Source organism: Tachyglossus aculeatus, chromosome 10, assembly GCF_015852505.1.
Source record: "Tachyglossus aculeatus isolate mTacAcu1 chromosome 10, mTacAcu1.pri, whole genome shotgun sequence".
NCBI lineage: Eukaryota > Metazoa > Chordata > Mammalia > Monotremata > Tachyglossidae > Tachyglossus > Tachyglossus aculeatus.
Window position 1 is genome coordinate 23,652,395 of NC_052075.1, and position 18,952 is coordinate 23,671,346.

The following is an 18,952-nucleotide window of genomic DNA, read 5'->3' on the forward strand; positions in this document are numbered from 1 at the left end:
CATGATTTATATCCATTTTCACTTAGAACGCTTGTCTATTTTTGTTTGTTTACTTTCTCTAGAGGGCAGCGAATGTGCCATTTTTTTCCTTCTCTGTGTTCTCTAAATAACTACAGTTACAGTTCTCTGCATACACTAGGTGCTTAATAAATACTGTCAATGATGGTAAAGATAATCAGAATTCTAGGATTTTTTTTTAATTATTGGTAGCTGTATTGTACTCTTCCAAGCACCTTGTACACTGCTCTGTACACGTAAGTACTCCATAAATATGATAGATTGATTGAAGCAGCTGGGAAATGTGTTCCTAGATGGCATTTGGGGAAAGAAATCCAGTTTCTTTTTACCCAGGCTGCATGTCCTATGGATTATAGGTTTTGACAGCCTGACCATTATTCTTCAAATGTAGTTATTGAGGGCCTACTGTGTTGAAGCAATAATAGTGATAATACTAATAGTAGTATTTGTTAAACGCTTACTCTGTGCAAAACACTGTTCTAAGCACTGGAGGGATACAAGTGATCAGGTTGTCCCACGTGGGGCTCACAGTCTTAATCCCCATTTTACAGATGAGGGAACTGAGGCACAGAGAAGTTAAGTGACTTGCCCAAAGTCACACAGCTGACAATTGGCGGAGCTGGGATTTGAACCCATGACCTCTGACTCCAAAGCCCGTACGCTTTCCACTGAGCCACGCTGCCTTGGATTGAGTACTAAGGGAAAATACAAGGATGATTGACCAAATTCTTGCCCCCCCGGGACTCATATCTAAGAATAGGGTGGTGAGAGCGGCTGATGGCAGCCTATAGAGTCAACTATTGAAGTTACCACCTCTGCCCTTTCATTCTGCCCCTGTCCAGCCAGCCATGAGTTGGATACTTTCTCACAGCTCTCCTGTCTGCCCCAGAAAAGGATGAGGAAAAGCTGCCCCACTTACCGCCGGACAGACCTAGAGACCCAGCATTCATTCAATCGTGTTTATTGAGCACTTACTGTGTGCAGTGCACTGTACTAAGTGCTTGGGAAGTACAAGTTGGCAACATATAGAGATGGCCCCACCCAACAATGGGCTCACAGTCTAGAAGGGGGAGACAGACAACAAAACGAAACATGAGGACAGGTGGCAGTTGGCATTTTCTCGTGGCCATCCAGCCCCTACACCAATCCTTCTGTTGGTGGTCCTTGACCAGCAGCTCAGAGATCATCATGTGACAATATGCTCTGTCCCCTCCAACACCCCACACTCCACTCTGCTCTGCCCTGGTCGTGTTTCTTACTTCTAATTTGTCTCTTGGGCATTTATGGTCAAGAATCTTCTTTATCTGATCTGTTATGGTCAGAGGGTCTCCCCTCATATTAAACTCCTTCCTCTCTCCCTATTTACTATTCTTGAGAGTGATCACTAGCTAGTCTTACTCCTTCAGCCTTTGTTTGCTGTTCTTGAAGACAATATCCAGCGTTTAGAACAGTGCTTTGTACATTGTTCCTTTGTTCTTTTCCATCCTCTCCCTTTGGCTCACAATCTCTTAACCCCTAATGAGCCCTGAGCACTCTGAGGATGAATCACAAGTACCCCAACAATAAAAACAGAGAAAAAAATATAAACTGAGAGGAACAACTATACATACAAGGGCTGCAGAATGCTGTAATTGAAAGAGCCAAGTTTCAGGCTCCTCAGTGGTCAGACAGAGCTGTTCAGAGGGCAACAACCACAACCAATACAACCATCCTAATATGCTAAAAGTTGGGAACGTCTGCTGCTGCTTCAATCTTTTTCTCACCTAATAATAATAATAATTTGATGGTATTTGTTCAGTACTTACTGCGTGCCAAGCTCTGTACTAATTAAGCACCGTGGTAAATATTAGATAATCTGGTCACCCACAGCCACTTTCCTCATGGTGCTTACAGTCTAAGGAGGAAGAATAGATACTAAATTCTTATTCATATCTGAGCAGTCGTGGGAACACAGAGGACACGGTCTGCCGCTGTTTGAGTTCTTCCTACTTACTCAGGGGTTGCCCACCCAGGAAATGTGCTACTTAAAAATCCACCGTTTTAGAGAAGGCTCATCCTCTCCAGACAGCTGCCCCAGAGACTTATCTCAGTCACCCAGCCGGCAAGTGGCAGAGCTGAGATGAGACGATCAGATCGTCCCTCTAAACTGAAAGCTCACTGTGGTCAGGTAACATGTCTACCAACAAGAAGCAGCTTAGCCTAGTGGATAGAGCATGGGCCTAAGAGTCATAAGGACCTTTATTCTATTCCTGCCTCCACCACCGGTCTGCTGTGTGACCAAGGGGAATACACTTAACTTTTTTTACGCCTCAGTTACCTCGTGTAAAATGGGGACTATGAGCCCTATGTGAGACGTGGACTGTGTCTCACCTGATTAGCCTGTATCTACCCCCAGCGCTTAGTACTGTGCCTAGCACATAGTAAGCACTTAACAAATACCTTAAAAAAAACTCTTATACTCTTCCAAACACTTAGTCCAGGGCTGTGCACACAGTAAGCACTGAATGCATATGATTGACTGACTGATTGATCCTAGGTCCTCTGACTCCCAGACTGCATTCTTTCCACTAAGCCAAACCACTTGAGAAACAGCATGGCTCAGTGGAAAGAGCACGGGCTTTGGACTCAGAGGTCATGGGTTCAAATCCCGGCTCTGCCAATTGTCAGCTGTGCGACTTTGGGCAAGTCACTTCACTTCTCTGGGCCTCAGTTACCTCATCTGTAAAATGGGGATTAAGACTGTGAGCCCCCCGTGGGACAACCTGATCACTTTGTAACCTCCCCAGTGCTTAGAACAGTGCTTTGCACATAGTAAGTGCTTAATAAATGCCATTAAAAAAAAAAAAAACACTTCTCACCTTGCTGGAGCAGAGCAGGATGGGAGCTCCAGATTGTGTGTGGGGATCGGTGGCTACATTTTGTCTCTTGGGCAGCTTCAGTTTGTCTCTGCTCTCTGCACTGAGGCTCTGAGAAGCAAAGTGACTTGCCCACGGTCACACAGCAGACAAGTGGAAGAGCAGGGATTAGAACCCACGACCTCCTGATCTGTGCTCTATCCACTAAACCATACTGCTTCTCTTCCTGTTCCTCCAAGCAATGGCCTGCAAACGGGACATTGAGTCAGTGAGCACCATGCCCTGAGTAGCCAACCCCAAAGCTGAAGCCATAACTCTACAGAGGAATGTTTGTTTCATTATAATGTGTGTTTATTATGTTCACTTCTGTAATGAGAAAGCTTGCTGGGTAAAATAATGACATATGCCACAGTGGAGCCAGGCCTTGAAATAATCATAATAATTGTGGTATCTGTTAAACACTTACTGTGTGCCATGGACTGTACTAAGTGCTGAGGTAGAGACAAGGTAATTAAGTCAGACACAGTTCCTGTCCCCCATGGGGCTCGAAATCTAAGGAGAAAGGAGAATAGGGATTGAATTCCCATTTTCCAGAGGAGGATTTCTCTTAGCTGTGATTTATTTTAATGTCTGTCTCTACCTGTAGACTGTAAGCTCCTTGTGGGAGGGATTAGATCGGCCAACTTGATTGTATTGTACTTTCCCAAGTGTTCTGCAAACAGTAAGCCCTTAATAAGTACTATTGATTGATTGATTAAGGCACAGTGGTGTGAATGAGAAGGGGCACTCTGACCCCTTAGTTCCTTCAACCTCTGGGCCTTCCACTCCTCCAAGTCAGGGGTTGGAGACACTTTTTTGGTTTTCAGGCTGCAGTGACAATGACTTTACTGCATGACTCATTTGAAAAGTCCATTGCCCGAACCTGCTTGCCAACGACCTGTGTAGCCACTGTCAGAAACAGAATGCTGACCTGAATGGGCCGTGTATCTGGCCAAAAAAGATTTTGCTCATGTTCCTAGGAAAGGAGTTCAAAAAACATGATCTTTAGAACAACACTGGATGGCAGTAATTCTGTCAACTGTCTGGAGAGGACGATTCTTTTTTAAAATGTTGGATGTTTAAGTAGAACATTTCCTGGGTGGGCAACCTGAGTAAGTAGAAAGGACTCAAACAGTGACAAGGCATGTCCTCTGTCTCTCCAGATCCTCAAACAACAACTCCGGGAACCTTCATGGTCCGGCATCACCAGGCCATCTTGGGTCTTCCACAGAAATTTAGACTATCAGGAAGGCTGTGGCTGTTCCTGTTGGACTCTGAGCTACAGTATCCTAGGGCACTTTTTTCATTTTATCCTTTATAGTTATCTTTGTTCTTGCCTCTCATATTGTTTTATCTTATCTAATGTATCTGCAACCCCTCCACCCTCCACTTATTCTGACATTAGGAGCCAGTTGGGGGCCAGGGCCCAGGTCATTTTCTTACTTGTGCACAGTTTTTTCCTATTCCTCTTTTTTATTATTCTTACGTTATTTATGTGTTAACTGTGTTTTTTGACATCTTATTGGATGATCGTAAATCTACCCATAGTACAGCTGGAAAAATACACAGAAAACAGACAGAAGCAGTGTTTGGGAAGCAGTGTGGCCTAGTGGATAGAGCCACAGGCCTGAGCATCAGAAGGACCTGGGTTCTAATCCCAGCTTCGCCACTTGTCTGTTTTGTGACCTTGGGCAAGTCACTTCAGTTCTCTGTGCCTTGGATACCTTATGTGTAAAATGGGGATTAAGAATGTGAGCCCCATGTGGGACCTAGACTGTGTCTAAACTAATTAACTTGTATCTACCCCAGCACTTAGAACAGTGCCTGGAACATAGTAAGTGCTTAACAAATGCCATAAAAATGTCTCTTTGATTATAAGCCCCCTGAGGGATGAGTATTGTATCAAATTCCCACCTGTGTAGCGTCTCACAGTGCTTAGCGCTGTGCTCTGCACACAGAGTGCTGCTATGGGATACTATTAAGTGAGACTATTGCTATTATTAATACTACGTCACTCACTTCCAAGGTTTATTCCAAATTTTGAGATATGTAAGGCACTTTTCTTAGATCCCAACAAAAACAGTTACCATTCCATAAACACCTTGAACAGAAATCGCTGGAATGAGTGAGATATGGTATGTGTAAATTGTTTTGAAGTCTCAAGTGAAATACCGCTATCAATACCAATTATGGTTATCATAAGTATGCTGGTATCAAAATCTGAATCTTATCTTGGAAGATTAGTATATTCATTAGACTATACTTTAGACTCTAGACTCTAAATTTGTTGTAGGCTGAGAACACTTCTGTTATATTGTTGTGCTCTACTCTCCCAAGCACTTAGTACAGTGCTCTGCACACAGTATACATTTAATAAATGTGATTGATTGATTGATTATCCCCTCTTTAAGCTTCTCATGGGAGGGGATCACACTCACCAACTCTGGTTTTTTTGTACTTTCCCAGATACGTAGTACAGTGCTCTGCACGCAAGGGGCTCAATCAGTACCACTGATTATTGATTAATTGATCATTAGCCTTCAGCTATCAGTGAGATAGTGATAACCTATATCCTGTGATTTTGAATGGTTGTGTCTTTTTTCTGAAGGGCCATTTTAGACGGACACTACTCCTTCTGCTGCCTTCTGTTGTGAGGGGTAACAGAATTATTTTAGAAGGAAGTGGCCACATCCACTGATTGGCAATGAAGTAAATGATGTGTTTTGACTCTAGTGTACGGAAATGATCGTGTTCTGCATGATTTATATTTGTAGAAGGGCAAGTAGTCTGGGAAAATGCTGTTCAATATATGTTTGCTTGTCAGGAGTGAAATTGCAAAAGAAAAATATCCCTCTTCTAGTCATACATTTCTCTATGTTAAATATGTATCACCTGTCTCATTGAGAATTTGTAGTCTGGGTACCAGGCTCACGTGAAGCCAAGATGGCTGTAATGCACTATTATATTACCTGATTTAGATAGCGTTCGGTGGCCAATATTTCACCGTATCCTATGACATCAACTTCTGGCTTGCCCACAGGTATAGGCTATGGTGTACTTCTAGCGCAGTGAATGCCAGCTACTGTAATTCTCGAATCCTTAAAGGAGACTCTCTTTTTGAATCAGAGATAAGGACTTATAGCCCTTCAATAGTCTTGAGAGGCAGCGTGGCTTAGTGGAAAGAGCACGGGCTTGGGAGTCAGAGGTCATGAGTTCTAATCCCAGCACTGCCACTTGTCAGCTACGTGACTTTGGGCAAGTCACTTAACTTCTCTGTGCTTCAGTTACCTCATCTGTAGAATGGGGATTAAGACTGTGGGCCCCACATGGGACAACCTGATAACCTTTTATCTATCCCAGCGCTTAGAACAGTGCTTGGCACAAAGTAAGCAGTTAACAAATACCATCATTATTATTGCTCAGTCCAGAGGGCAATGGAGTTGCCTTTAAACCAGGAAGCTATGGCAGACTGTAGGAGGACAACCCAGATTTTCTGGTCCAACAGTGATGACAAAAGTCGATCCCCAAAGTTGAGACGTCTCAGTATTAACTGGTAAAGTTCCGTTGGAGCAAAGTTCTCTGTCAAAAGTCTGACAGAATGAAAATTCAAATCAAGAGGTCTGGCCTCAGTCTGAAGTCAGTTACCTCGGAACTTTTTTCTAATCATGCAGTACGCACAGTCACACAGAGTCATTCAGAATTCCATCCCGAATCATCTCCAGAAGCTTATAATCAATTTGGAAATGATTTTCTTTGGCACCCAATACAATTCCAGTCAATCTCACTTATAACGTAATTAAAACTATTATAGATTTTTGGTGATGATAATGTCATATTTTTCATTTCAGAGAACATGACTTCTGCAACGTCACCTATCATTTTGAAATGGGATCCCAAAAGTCTGGAAATCAGGACATTGACAGTAGAAAGACTATTGGAGCCACTTGTTACACAGGTAAGAAATAACCTTGTAGATTTACCTAGGAACTTCGTTATTGTGCAGTTATTTTTGTGAGAACCTAGAAATATTTTAGCATTAAATTTTTGGTTAAACGTTTTATCAATACCTTGTGTACTGTTCTGTCTGCACTATAGGTAGATTTACATAAACATGGGAATATGAACTGAATTTTTCCCAGAGAGGAGCATGTGCTGTTTGTAATTAGGTTGAGAAATCCACTGTAGGTTAGCGTTAAAGCCCATGATCCATCCTGGAGGAACGGTGGATAAATATTGCTGTTTTCAATGTCTAGGTGGAGTCTAAGAGTTCTAGATGACAAATTTGTCTTGCTTTAAAATACTAGTTCATAACTAAGAATAAGAAGTAGCAGTCCAGAAGCCTTAGATGATAAATAAAGCCTATATATTACATTTGTTTTCTTTTTGACTTATAAAGAGATATTCATCCTACTGAACTGTGGAAGTGTTCCATTTCCTTGTTGTCACACAAATGGCTTTCCCACATGATAGCTGTCATCAGGGATTGTTTGCTGAGAAAAAATAATTTCAAGTAAAGAAAAATGCTTTTGAAATTCTTAGTAAAAAGTAGTGGCTTCCTATTCCTCGATCATTTGAATTAAGTAGTTCCTTACCAAAGAAATAATCCTTCTGGTTTCCATCTCCGTATCTATTTGGGCATCTTTGGAAGCATATTGCCTAGGTAGCAGAATCTGGAGGCCTCTTTGTGACTTTGTCGTTGATGACAACCACTGGTAGAGTAGAAGATTACCTAACTGGTTTTCTTAGGAATTATTAGGGTCTTTATCATTGTGCTGAATAGGTTAAATGATGTATACTCATTTGCACGTCTTCCTGTGTATATGCTTCCAAAGACAGAGCCTGGAAAGCAGTCTGCTCACCAGCAGTGAAGCAACAGCCACAGCAACCTGGCTCTGTGGGGTGGGATATACATCTACCTATATCTATGGATATAGATATATATTTTTATGGTATTTGTTAAGTGCTTACTATATGCCAGGCACTGTACTAAGCACTGGGGTAGATATTGGGGAAGCAGCATGGCTTACTGGAAAGAGAACAGACCTAGGAGTCAGAGGACTTGGGTTCTAATCCTGGCTCTGCCTCATATCTGCTGTGGGACCTTGGGTAAGTCACTTAATTTTTCTGTGCCTCAGTTACCTCATCTGTAAAATGGGGTTTAAGACTGTAAGCTCCATTTGGGACAGGGACTGTGTCATCCTGATTACTCTGTATCTCCCTCAGTGCTTAGAACAGCGCTTGGCACTTAGTAAGCACTTAGCAAAATACCATTATTATTATTATTATTATCATTATAATACAAGCTAGTCAGGTTGGACACAGTCCTTCTCCCACATGAGGCTCACAGTCTTAATCCCCATTTTACAGATGAGGTAACAAGGCACAGAGAAGTGAAGTGACTTGCCTAAGGTCACACAGCAAGCAAGTGGTGGAGCTGGGATTAGAACCACCACTTTCTGACTCCCAGGACCATGCTCTACTCACTAGGCTTCTTCTCAGTGATATGTCAGGGATGTGGCAGGAGAATGGATGACATCAGGGTTTCTGAAAGGGACACATGTCCTTTCAGCCCAGAGGGTGGAAGAAACTGTTTTAAAGACATAGTAATGGGCAGCTTCAAACAGTGTGACACAGCAGTGAACCAGAGACTCCTGCCGGAGAAAGTTGAGCCTGGGGAGCAGAAATCAGGAGAGAGGTACTCGCCTTGATCACAAGCTTTGTGAAGACTGGGATGAGGCTGAGATCTCCCAGGTTTGGGACAAAGCTACCTGCACAGCTAGAAGTTAGCCTTCCCTAGAAATCATACAGTAGGCAATCTTACTCTTACAATCATCCCCTCATCCCTCCTCTCAACTGGAGCACTGATGTGCCAATTGATCCTCAGGAGCCTACTTCAGAAGCAGGAAATGGCTCTACACCTGGAAACTCAAGTAATACCTTTATTATGGCAAAATCCCACTTTTAAATTAAATGTGTCCCATGGGTTTGCAAGGTCAATGCTGTTCAGCCCCGACCGCTAGTGAACAGTGACAAGTGATGAAATGAAGCAAGAGTGACTTTAAAGTGAATAAGATGCTGAGTGGTGTTTAGGTAAAGCACATCATAAATTTATTACTGATAAATACTTAAAATATCCAACACCTCCTGAAATCAGCTACTGATATAATTACAGGGGAAAATGAGGATTGGATGAATTTGACTTGTAGTGTCACTGCTCAGGTATTCCTTTGGGATGATTTGCACTTTGAGGAATTCAAATAGAAGATAATTATTTTTGTAAAAATGAGACCTTTTAAAACAGGAAAATGTCAGTTATTTGTCAATTTGTCATTGGTAGAAGCTGGTTTGGAATTTTAGAATTTTCATTTTAGCTCTGAAATTATTCATGATGCTTGTCCTAGTGGTGGGTTTTTCTGCTGTAGATGGGGCATGTGTATTCATTTTTGCATGTTTCCTTCCCAAAATGTGAAGTGAGATTTTTTTTTCTTCCATATCAGTGTCAGGATCAGCAGCAGTGACTGATCATCCACTGTGTGCTGAACACTACGTTGGGGTCTCAGAGAACCAACCAAAGAAACAAAAATGCAAGTCCTCTCCCCTACAGTGTTCTTGTTCATTCTGTAAAATTGATTTAAAAAAGCATACCAAAAAATATGTCAAATACTGAACTAAAAAAAACAAGAGGAAAAATGAAGACTAGGGAGGACAGAGATGGAAAGAGTTTTTGGGTGTGTGTGTTTTCACACCACTTTTTTGCTATTATTTTGGCTGTATATTATCTCTGTATTAGTACCTATTATAGGTATTTAATGACCAGCCATGTGGCTAAGTGGAAAGAACTCAGGGCTGGGGGTTAGGAACCAGAGTTCCAGTCCAGGCTCCGCATTTGCCTGCTGTGTGACCTTAGATAAGTCACTCAGCTTCTCTGTGCCCCAGGTTCTTCATCTGTAAAATGGGGATTAAATACAAGTTCTCCCTCGCTTTTAGACTGTGAGCATCATGTACAGTGTACATGCTCTGCACACAGTAAGCGCTCAATAAATACGATTGATGATGATGATCATGTGGGATAGGGACTATGTCTCATCTAATTGTAGCAAATCTACCTCAGCATTTAGTGTTTTGCACATAGTAAACACTTAATGAATACCATTATTATTATCAATCAATTGTCTTTATTTAGCACTTACTGTGTGCAGAGCACTCTACTAAGCGCCTGGGAGAGTACAGTATAGCAATATAGCAGACTCAGTCCCTGCCCACAGTGAGTTTACAGTCGAGTGTAAGAGACAGACATCAATATTGATAAACTACAGGTATGTGTATAAGTGCTGCAGAGATAAGGGTAGGGAGGAATGAAGGGAGCAAATCAGGGAGATGCAGAAAGGAGTGGGAGAAAAGGAAATGAGGGCTTAGTCAGGGAAGGCCCCTTAGAGGAGGCGGGCCTTCAATAAGGTTTCAAGGGGGAGAGAGTAAGTGTCTGTCAGATATGAAGAGGAAGGGCATTCCAGGTCAGAGCAGGATGTGGGTGAGAGGTCTGCAGTGAGACACATGAGATCGAGTTACAGTGAGTAGGTTGGCATTAGAGGAGCCAAGTGTGAAGGCTGGGGTTTAGTAGGAGAGCAGCAAAGTCAGGTAGGAGGAGGCAAAGTGTTTAAGTGCTTTAAAGCCCATGGTAAGGAGTTTCAGTTTGATCCTGAGGTCGATGGACAACAACTGGAGTTTCTTAAGGAATGAGGAACCTTGGACTGAAAGTTTTCGTAGAAAAATGATTCAGGTAGCAGAGTGGACTATGGACTGGAGAGGAGAGAGACAGGAAGCTGGGAAGTCAGCAAGGAGGCTGATACAGTAATCAAGGTGGGATAGGATAAGTGCCTGGATTCACATGGTAGCAGTTTGGATGGAGAGGAAAGGGTGGATTTTAGAGATTATTTCCCTTTGGTGAATTTTTAAACTCAAGCAATGTCAGGAAAGTTCAAACATTTATCAGCTTTCCCAGTAGTGGAGCCTGTTGTGGGCAGGGAAAATGTCTAACATCTCTGTTACATTGTGCTCTCCTAAGAGCTTAGTACAGTGCTCTCACGCTGTAAGTGCTCAGTAAACATGATGGATTGATTGATTGACCTTGATGAAGAAAGCTGTGTGCTGAAGGATGAAGAACTGAAGTCGTATTCTATCAGATGTGCTTATTGGGTGAACTGATGACTGTGATTCTGCTCAGGTTGTTAAAAGTTGCTCAGATTCATAATCATTTAGCAAAATCATGTCAACATTCAGCATTTTCAGGCTAAGGTAAGAATGTGTATTTCTTATGTACAAGATGAGACCTCTAGTTTACCCAAGACTGTATTAATGATTCTGGAGAATTGACAAAAGACGGGGAAGATGATGAAAAACATATTTTCTCCTTCACTCCCATAGAAAACTGTTCTTTGTTACCGTGATCCAAATTTTGTTGAAGGATTATAATTATACACTAATTAAAATGCTGTTTTCCAACTTCTTTCACGATGGTCTTGACTGCTTGTCTGTATTTCCAGTCTGCAGTGTTTTGATGAGTTTTTCTGGTTCATCAGAGATTGCTGTTTGTATCTAATTATGTTGGCATTTATCAAGTGCTTACTGTGTGCCAAGCATTATGTTAAGGGCTGTAGCAGATACAAGATAATCACATCAGACATGGTCCCTGTTCCATAACATGCTCTTAGTATAAGGATGGAAAACTGGCATTTTATCCCTATTTTACAGGGCAAGAAACTGAGGCCCAGAGAAGTTAAATGATTTGCTCAGGTTAGCCAGCAAGGAAGTGGCAGAAGCAGGCATGGAACCTAGGCCTCCCAATTCCCAGGTCCCATGCATTTTCCACCAAGCCATGTGGTCTCCCTAATTTCAGGTTGAAGTGTGGTTTGAATGGTACAGTTGAAACCCCCTTGAATCACTTAATTCAACTTACTGTAACACTCTTATCATCTTGCAGGGGAGAGAGCAATTGTATATGATGGCTATGTTTGCAGAGGCCACGGGGGTAGTCTTTTAAAAGGAACGTTTTTGAGGGGAGAATTATTTTTCTCCTGAAAGCACAGGGAACAAGCCTCAGGTTTGGTGAGTTTCAGGGCACGCGATGCTTTTGGAGACTCATACCGGTAACGCCACATCAGAGTCCATCGCAGGACTCTATCTGAATGACAGGCTGCGTCTTAGGGTTTTCCAGCCCCCCAGCTCTGACCTTCCACGAGCAAATTGGGTCAGACACGGTCCTTGTCCAACACCAGGCACACAGACTTAATCCCCATTTTACAGATGAGGTAACTGAGGCATGGAGAAGTGAATTGGCTTTCCCAAGGTCTCACAGCAGACAAGTGGCAGAGTCTGGATTAGAACCCACATCCTTCTGACGTCCAGGCCAGTGCTCTATCCACCAGGCCATGCTGCTGCTTCTACTGTGTGCTGAGCTCTGTACCGGGCATTGGGAAAAAAAGTACTGGGGGGAATTAGACATGGACCCCCATCCCTAGGGGACTCATCAACTGTGAGAATAAAACCGGAGACAGACACATCGGGAGTAATGAAATAATAATAAATACAAGCCCCAAGGCCAAGGACAAGTACCCAATACATAAAATAATAAACAAAGTCAGTAGGGAGCTGTGGCTAGAAAAGCAGGATTTCAGGCTCCTTGGGATTCAGAGTCCATAGCACATCCATAGCCACAGCAAAGGCTGGCAGGGCCACCAGCCTGTCTGATGTTGCCTAAGGCCTCAATCCTTTGCAATTTACCTTGGGCAAAGCACTAGCCTGAGTCTCATGCTTCAGGTGCTCTCCTTTTTGCCTCAGCAGGTCGGGAGCTGAGGTAGCAAAGTTCCAAGAGCACCCAGAAAGGCAGGGCTACAGTTGCCGGATGCTTTTCCAGGTGGCCATGGTAAAGGGCATGTCTTGGGGCCCAGCCCTACCAAATTTTAACCACTCTCATCCTGAATGGTGACAAATGACACCAATACAAGTATCAAATCCAATCTCATTCTGGCTGTTAAGATCAATCTATATTTGCCTCGCTTTTTCCAATCCGCGGTGAAGCTGTCCTCCGGTTCACTGGACCAGAGTCATCGGGAGTGAATTTTGTATTTTCGGGAGATCTGTTCTTTTCGTTGGATCTTATTTTAGACTTTCCCATTCCCAGCAGAATTCAATTTAAAATAAAATTGCATTGCTTGTACTGTGCTCAATTTTGTTTCAGTAAACTTTGTCAGTGTAAATAAAACCAGAACAATGAATCATTCATCTTTTCCACTTTTTCTTTTGGGTGGGCTGCATGTGCATTTTTAGGAGAAGAAAGAAGAACAAAATCAAGAAATGAAGGTCAGTTTAGCCGGTGAAAGAAACTTCTGGGAAGCGTAGTTGCTCATCAGGAGTTGGGACCAAGGCATGAACATACCATTTCACCCAAGTTAATTAAAGATTCAAATTAGAGAAATTAGAGAGAGTGAATACCTTTTAAATCAGCAAAAAAAATATGTATAGCTATTTGGGAGAGTTCAGAAATGGAGACAAAAAAAAAATCAATTAATTGAACCTAAGGATGGGTAAGTGTCAGATTTGCATTTGCTCAGAAAGCTCTGAACTAGAAGCTAATTAAAGCATTCCTTAGCTGTCAAGATCAAAGAAAAAGGATAGGAACCTGCTAAACTATCCCTATTCCCTTGTTACTAGGTTGAAAGGACAAAAGACAGTGCTGTATCTCATTGCTATACCTGAGAAGCAGTCTGGCTCAGTGGAAAGAGTACGGGCTTTGGTGTTAAAGGTCATGGGTTCAAATCCTGGCTCCACCAATTGTCAGCTGAGTGACTTTGGAAAGTCACTTAACTTCTCTGTGCCTCAGTTACCTCATCTGTAAAATGGAGATTGACTGTGAGCCCACCATGGGACAACCTGATAATCTTGTAACCTTCCCAGAACTTAGAACTGTGCTTTGCACATAGTAAGCACTTAACAAATGCCATTATTATTATTATCATTCTTCCTTGTTTTTACATTGTTGCTGTTATTAAGAGGGGGACATAAGAGACAGAAAATTGAAACTGAGAAGAGCCTAATCCCTAATTTTCTTCGAAGCAGTAGTAATAGTAGTAGTAATAGCAGCAGTAGTAATATGGTATTTATATTTACTGAGGCATTTGGTTCATTATATGGTAGGTACAAGGCAATCAGGAAACACAGAATAAAGAAGGAAAATGTTCCCTTCCCACATGATGCTTATGTTCCGATGATGAATCACATATAAATTCATTCAGTTGTATTTATTGAGCACTTACTGTGTGCAGAGCACTGTACTAGAAGCTTGGAAAGTACAATTCAGCAACAAATAGAGACAATCCCTGCCCACAACGGGCTCACAGTCTAGAAGGAGGAGACACACATGAAATTACAAAGAGAGTAGGCAAAGGAAATAATCTGGAGTTGACTATATGAGAAAGCTCAAGCTGGTTATAAAAGAGTTCCTAAGTGTGACAGTTGGCTGATGGGTTTGAATAGCTTGTGCAAGGAGCTGAGAAATAAGTCGGGGAAGGCCTTCTGAAGGAGGAAGGATTTTTAAGAGTGTTTTGAATTTGGGGAGAGTTGTGGGCTGTGAGATTTGGGGAGGGATGGGAGTTCCATGACAGAGGAGCAGTATGAGGTATAGGAATGGAGATGATAGAGTTGAGAGTGAGGTATAGCTAGAAGGTTAGTTTGGGAGGGACAAAGCGAGTGAGCTGGGGAACAATGGGTAGAGAGAGCAGCGTGGCTCAGGGGAAAGAGCCCAGGCTTGGAAGTCTGAGGTCATGGGTTCTAATCCTGACTCCGCCATCGATCAGCTGGGTGACTTTGGGCAAGTTGCTTCACTTCTCTGTGCCTTAGTGACCTCATCTGTAAAATGGACATGAAGACTGTGAACCCCACTGGGGACAACCTGATCACCTTGTGACCTCCCCAGCGCTTAGAACAGTGCTTTGCATACAGTAAGCGCTTAACAAATGCCATTATTATTATTATTTGTAAGATGTGGTGAGTAGGTGGAGAGCCTGGGCATCAATTATCAGGAGTTTTTGTTTGATGAGGAGAGACCCAGGAAGAAGTCAGTGGAAAATCTTGAGGAGAGGAGGGATGTGGACTGAATGAGCTTCCAGGGATCCTTGCAGCCTGCTAAGGTATAGATTGAAGTAGGATGAGATTGTAAAATTCCTCAGAGTCTTATCTCCTCACTAGATTGTAAACTCCTTGAGGGCAGGGATCAAATCTGCCAACTCTGTTGTGTTGTACTCTCTTGAACTCTTAGTACAGGAGAATAGAAGTAGACTACAGTAGTATAGAAACAGCATGGCTTACTGGAAAGAGCACGGGCTTGGGAGTCAGAGTTCATGAGTTCTAATCCCGGCTCTGCCACTTGTCAGCTGTGTGACTTTGGGCAAGTCACTTGACTTCTCTGTGACTCAGTTACCTCATCTGTAAAATGGGGATTAAGGCTGTGAGCCCCACGTGGGACAACCTGATTACCTTGTATCTACCCCAGCGCCTAGAACAGTGCTTGGCACATAGTAAGCACTTAACAAATACCATCATCATCATTATTATTATTATTACAGTGCTCTGCACATAGTAAGTGCTCAATAAATACCACTGATTGATTGATTACTGTCCCTTCTCCCTGGAACTCCTTCCTCATCACAACTGGCAGATCACTTCATCTTCAAGGCCATTCTGAAATCACATTTTTTACGGTATTTGTTAAGCGCTCACTACATTCAGTCACTCATTCATTCAAATCATATTTATTGAGCTCTTATTGTGTGCAGAGCACTGGACCAAGAGCTTGGGAAAGTAGAATACAGTAACGAAGAGTGACAGTCCCTGCCCACCACGAGCTCACAGTCTATATTCCCGGCACTGTATTAAATGCTTGAGTAGATACATGGTAATTGGTTTGGACACAGTCCCTGTCCCACATGGGGCTCACAGTCTTCATCCCCATTTCACAGGTGAGATAACTGAGGCACAGTGAAGTGAAGTGACGTGCCCGAAGTCAAACAGCAGGTCAGGATTAGAACCCAGGTCCTCTGACTCCCAGGCCTGGGCTCTATCTGCTAGGCCACACGGCTTCTCACATTGCATTTCCTCAAGGAGACCTTTCCTGATTTTTCTCTCATCTTCTGAGGCAATCAATCAATGATATTTATTCATTCATTCATTGATTCATTCAACCGTATTTATTGAGCGCTTACCATGTGCAGAGCATTGTACTAACACTTGGGAAGTACAAATCAGCAACATACAGAGACAATCCTTAGCCAACAACAGGCTCACAGTTGAGTGCTTACTGTATTCAGAGCACTGGACTAAGCACTTAGGAGAGTACGACACAGCAGAGTTGGTGGGGACAATCCTTACCCCCGTGGAGCTTACAGTCTAGAGAGATCCTATAGTCTGCCTGTATCCTATGCCCAGCATAATTGCCACTTCATTTAAGCATTTCAGGACCCCCCAGCAATTACTGCACATATGTGCATACCATGTTTTCTTGCATAATTGCTACCTACCCAGTGCCCCACGGTGATTTTAGAGGAGGAAATAAAATGCAACTTTTTGTACCATTATCAATCATCAATGGTATTGAATGAGCACTTACTGTGCCAGAAAAACCAGCAGCCTCTGATCCCCTGGACAGTTAACAGCTGCCTCGGCCTGCACCCTGGGGGAGGGATGTTGGAAGAAGGCTGTAGCAGAGGCAGGGTAGAGGCTAACCTAGGCCAGCACTGGGGCTGCAGCTCAACTCTGTTGTGGTCATCCATTCTCCTTGTCCGCCATCAGCTGCCCACTCCTCTACGGAGTGGATACATTGAAAATGGCAATGGTGTATGCACGGTGCCCAAGGGAGCTGGGCTACAGAGACTGCAGGCTAATGTCAGCATTACCCTGCCCGCATCTGGCATTGCACAGGCACAGAGGCCATTTTGAAAAGATCTATTTTGGAAAGATCTATTTTGGGTGCTATTTTAATAATGTCCCAGGTGGCAGCCCCTAAAGCTGCTATTTTAATCTGCCCCCCACGGGAACACACACACACACACAACCCCCCTCCCCCCTCCCACCGCTACCTTGAACCCAATTGGTAACCGTAGTTGGTTATTTGTCCCTTTCCTTCATCACTGGCCCAATAATTAGTCATTAGTAAAAAGTAATTATCTGTTGCATTCCTCCTTTGGTGAGGAATTTTACATCATCATCATTTATGGTTATGGATTCCAAGTAAGAAAGTATCCCCAATTTACGTATTCAAGTGGTTTGGGAAATAACACAGCAAGGTTTTAATACCTAGTGACCAAATTCAGCGACTATGTTTTGCTTCCATATGGCGAATCTTAATAATCTGTAATGGGTGGTTATCAAAATAACAGGAACATTCTAAATATGGCCAGCTTTTAGAATGATGCCTCAGTGCTCTGGATATATGATTTTTAGCAGGGATGCTGATGACTCCTTTCAAATATTGGCAGCATTTTAACTTCATAATTTCTTATTTAACTTCCTCTCCATGTTCAAAGATAACTTCCTAACAGACCAATGAAATTATGTGTGAATTGGCTTCAGTCTGCTCAGATACTGTAACACTGACAGAAAAGTGGATTTAAGTGCTCCAGATACAGGGTTTTGGCAGAACATACTTCATTAAAGGATTTTGCAAAATGATGCTCTCCCTGAATTCATATTGATTCAGGTTATTTGGATGTAAGGAAGGAAAACCATCATTACATCTTTTTGTGTCACCCAAAGTTAGAAATGTCAGAAAGCATGGTGCTTGCTTCTTGTATAATTTATGTTCTGCTCATAGTAAGTGCTCAATAAATACCATTTTTATGGTAATTGTTAAGTGCTTCTCATGTGCCAGGCCCTATACTAAACACTAGGGTAGATACAAGCTAATTAGGTTGGACTCAGTCCCTGTCCCTCACAGGGCTCATAGCCTCAATTTCCATTTTACAGATGAGGAAACTGAGGCACAGATATGTTAAGCGATGTGCCCAAGGTCATACAACAGGTAATCAGCGTGGCTTAGTGGAAAGAGCCTGGGCTTGGGAGTCAGAGGTCAGGGGTTCTAATCCCGGCTCTGCCACTTGCCAGCTGTTTGACCTCGGGCAAGTCACTTTCATTCATTCATTGTCGTATTTATTGAGCGCTTACTGTGTGCAGAGCACTGGACTAAGCGCTTGGGAAGTACAAATCGGCAACATATAGAGAGAGTCCCTACCCAACAATGGGCTCACAGTCTAGCAGGGGGAGACAGACAACAAAACAAAGCAAGTAGACAGGTGTCAATACCATCAGAATAAATAGAATTATAGCTATATACAGAGAATTATAGAGAGAATTATAGCTATATACAGCTATATATAGCTATATACAGAGAAGCAACGTGGCTTCGTGGAAAGAGCCTGGGCTTGGGAGTCAAAGGTCATGGGTTCTAATTTCGACTCCACCACTTGTCAGCTTTGTGACTTTGGGCAAGTCACTTAATTTCTCTGTGCCTCAGTTACCTCATTTGTAAAATGGGGATGAAGACTGTGAGCCCCATTTGGGACAACCTGATTACCTCGTATCCCTCCAGCGCTTAGAACAGTGCTTGGCACATAGTAAGCGCTTAACAAATGCCATCATTATTATATACACATCATTAATAAAATAAATAGAGTAATAAATATGTACAAATATACACAAGTGCTGTGGGGAGGGGAAGGGGGCAGGGCAGAGCTTCTCTGTGCCTCAGTTAATTCATCTGTAAAATGGGGATTAAGGCTGTGAGCCCCACATGGGACAACCTGATTACCTTGTATCTACCCCAGCGCTTAGAACAGTGCTTTGCACATAGTAAGCGTTTAACAAATGCCATCATTATTTATTATTATTATTATTATTAATCGGGCTGGGATTAGAACCCAGGTCCTTCTGACTTCCAGGCCTGGGGTCTCTCCAGTAGGCCACAATCAACCATTGATTGATTGATAAGGGAGGTG

General features: G+C 42.7%; 1 protein-coding gene across 2 annotated transcripts in view; it reads left to right on the plus strand.

Moving 5' to 3' along the window:
* CTNNA2 (catenin alpha 2) overlaps positions 1 to 18,952 on the plus strand; it is a 1,073,907-nt gene that overhangs the window by 129,800 nt on the left and 925,155 nt on the right. For both annotated transcript variants that reach the window (XM_038752080.1, XM_038752081.1), the window contains exon 3: positions 6,761 to 6,867. In XM_038752080.1, coding sequence (XP_038608008.1) covers positions 6,766 to 6,867 — 102 coding nt within the window. In that variant the 5' untranslated portion in view covers positions 6,761 to 6,765. The remainder of the gene's footprint in view (positions 1 to 6,760; positions 6,868 to 18,952) is intronic.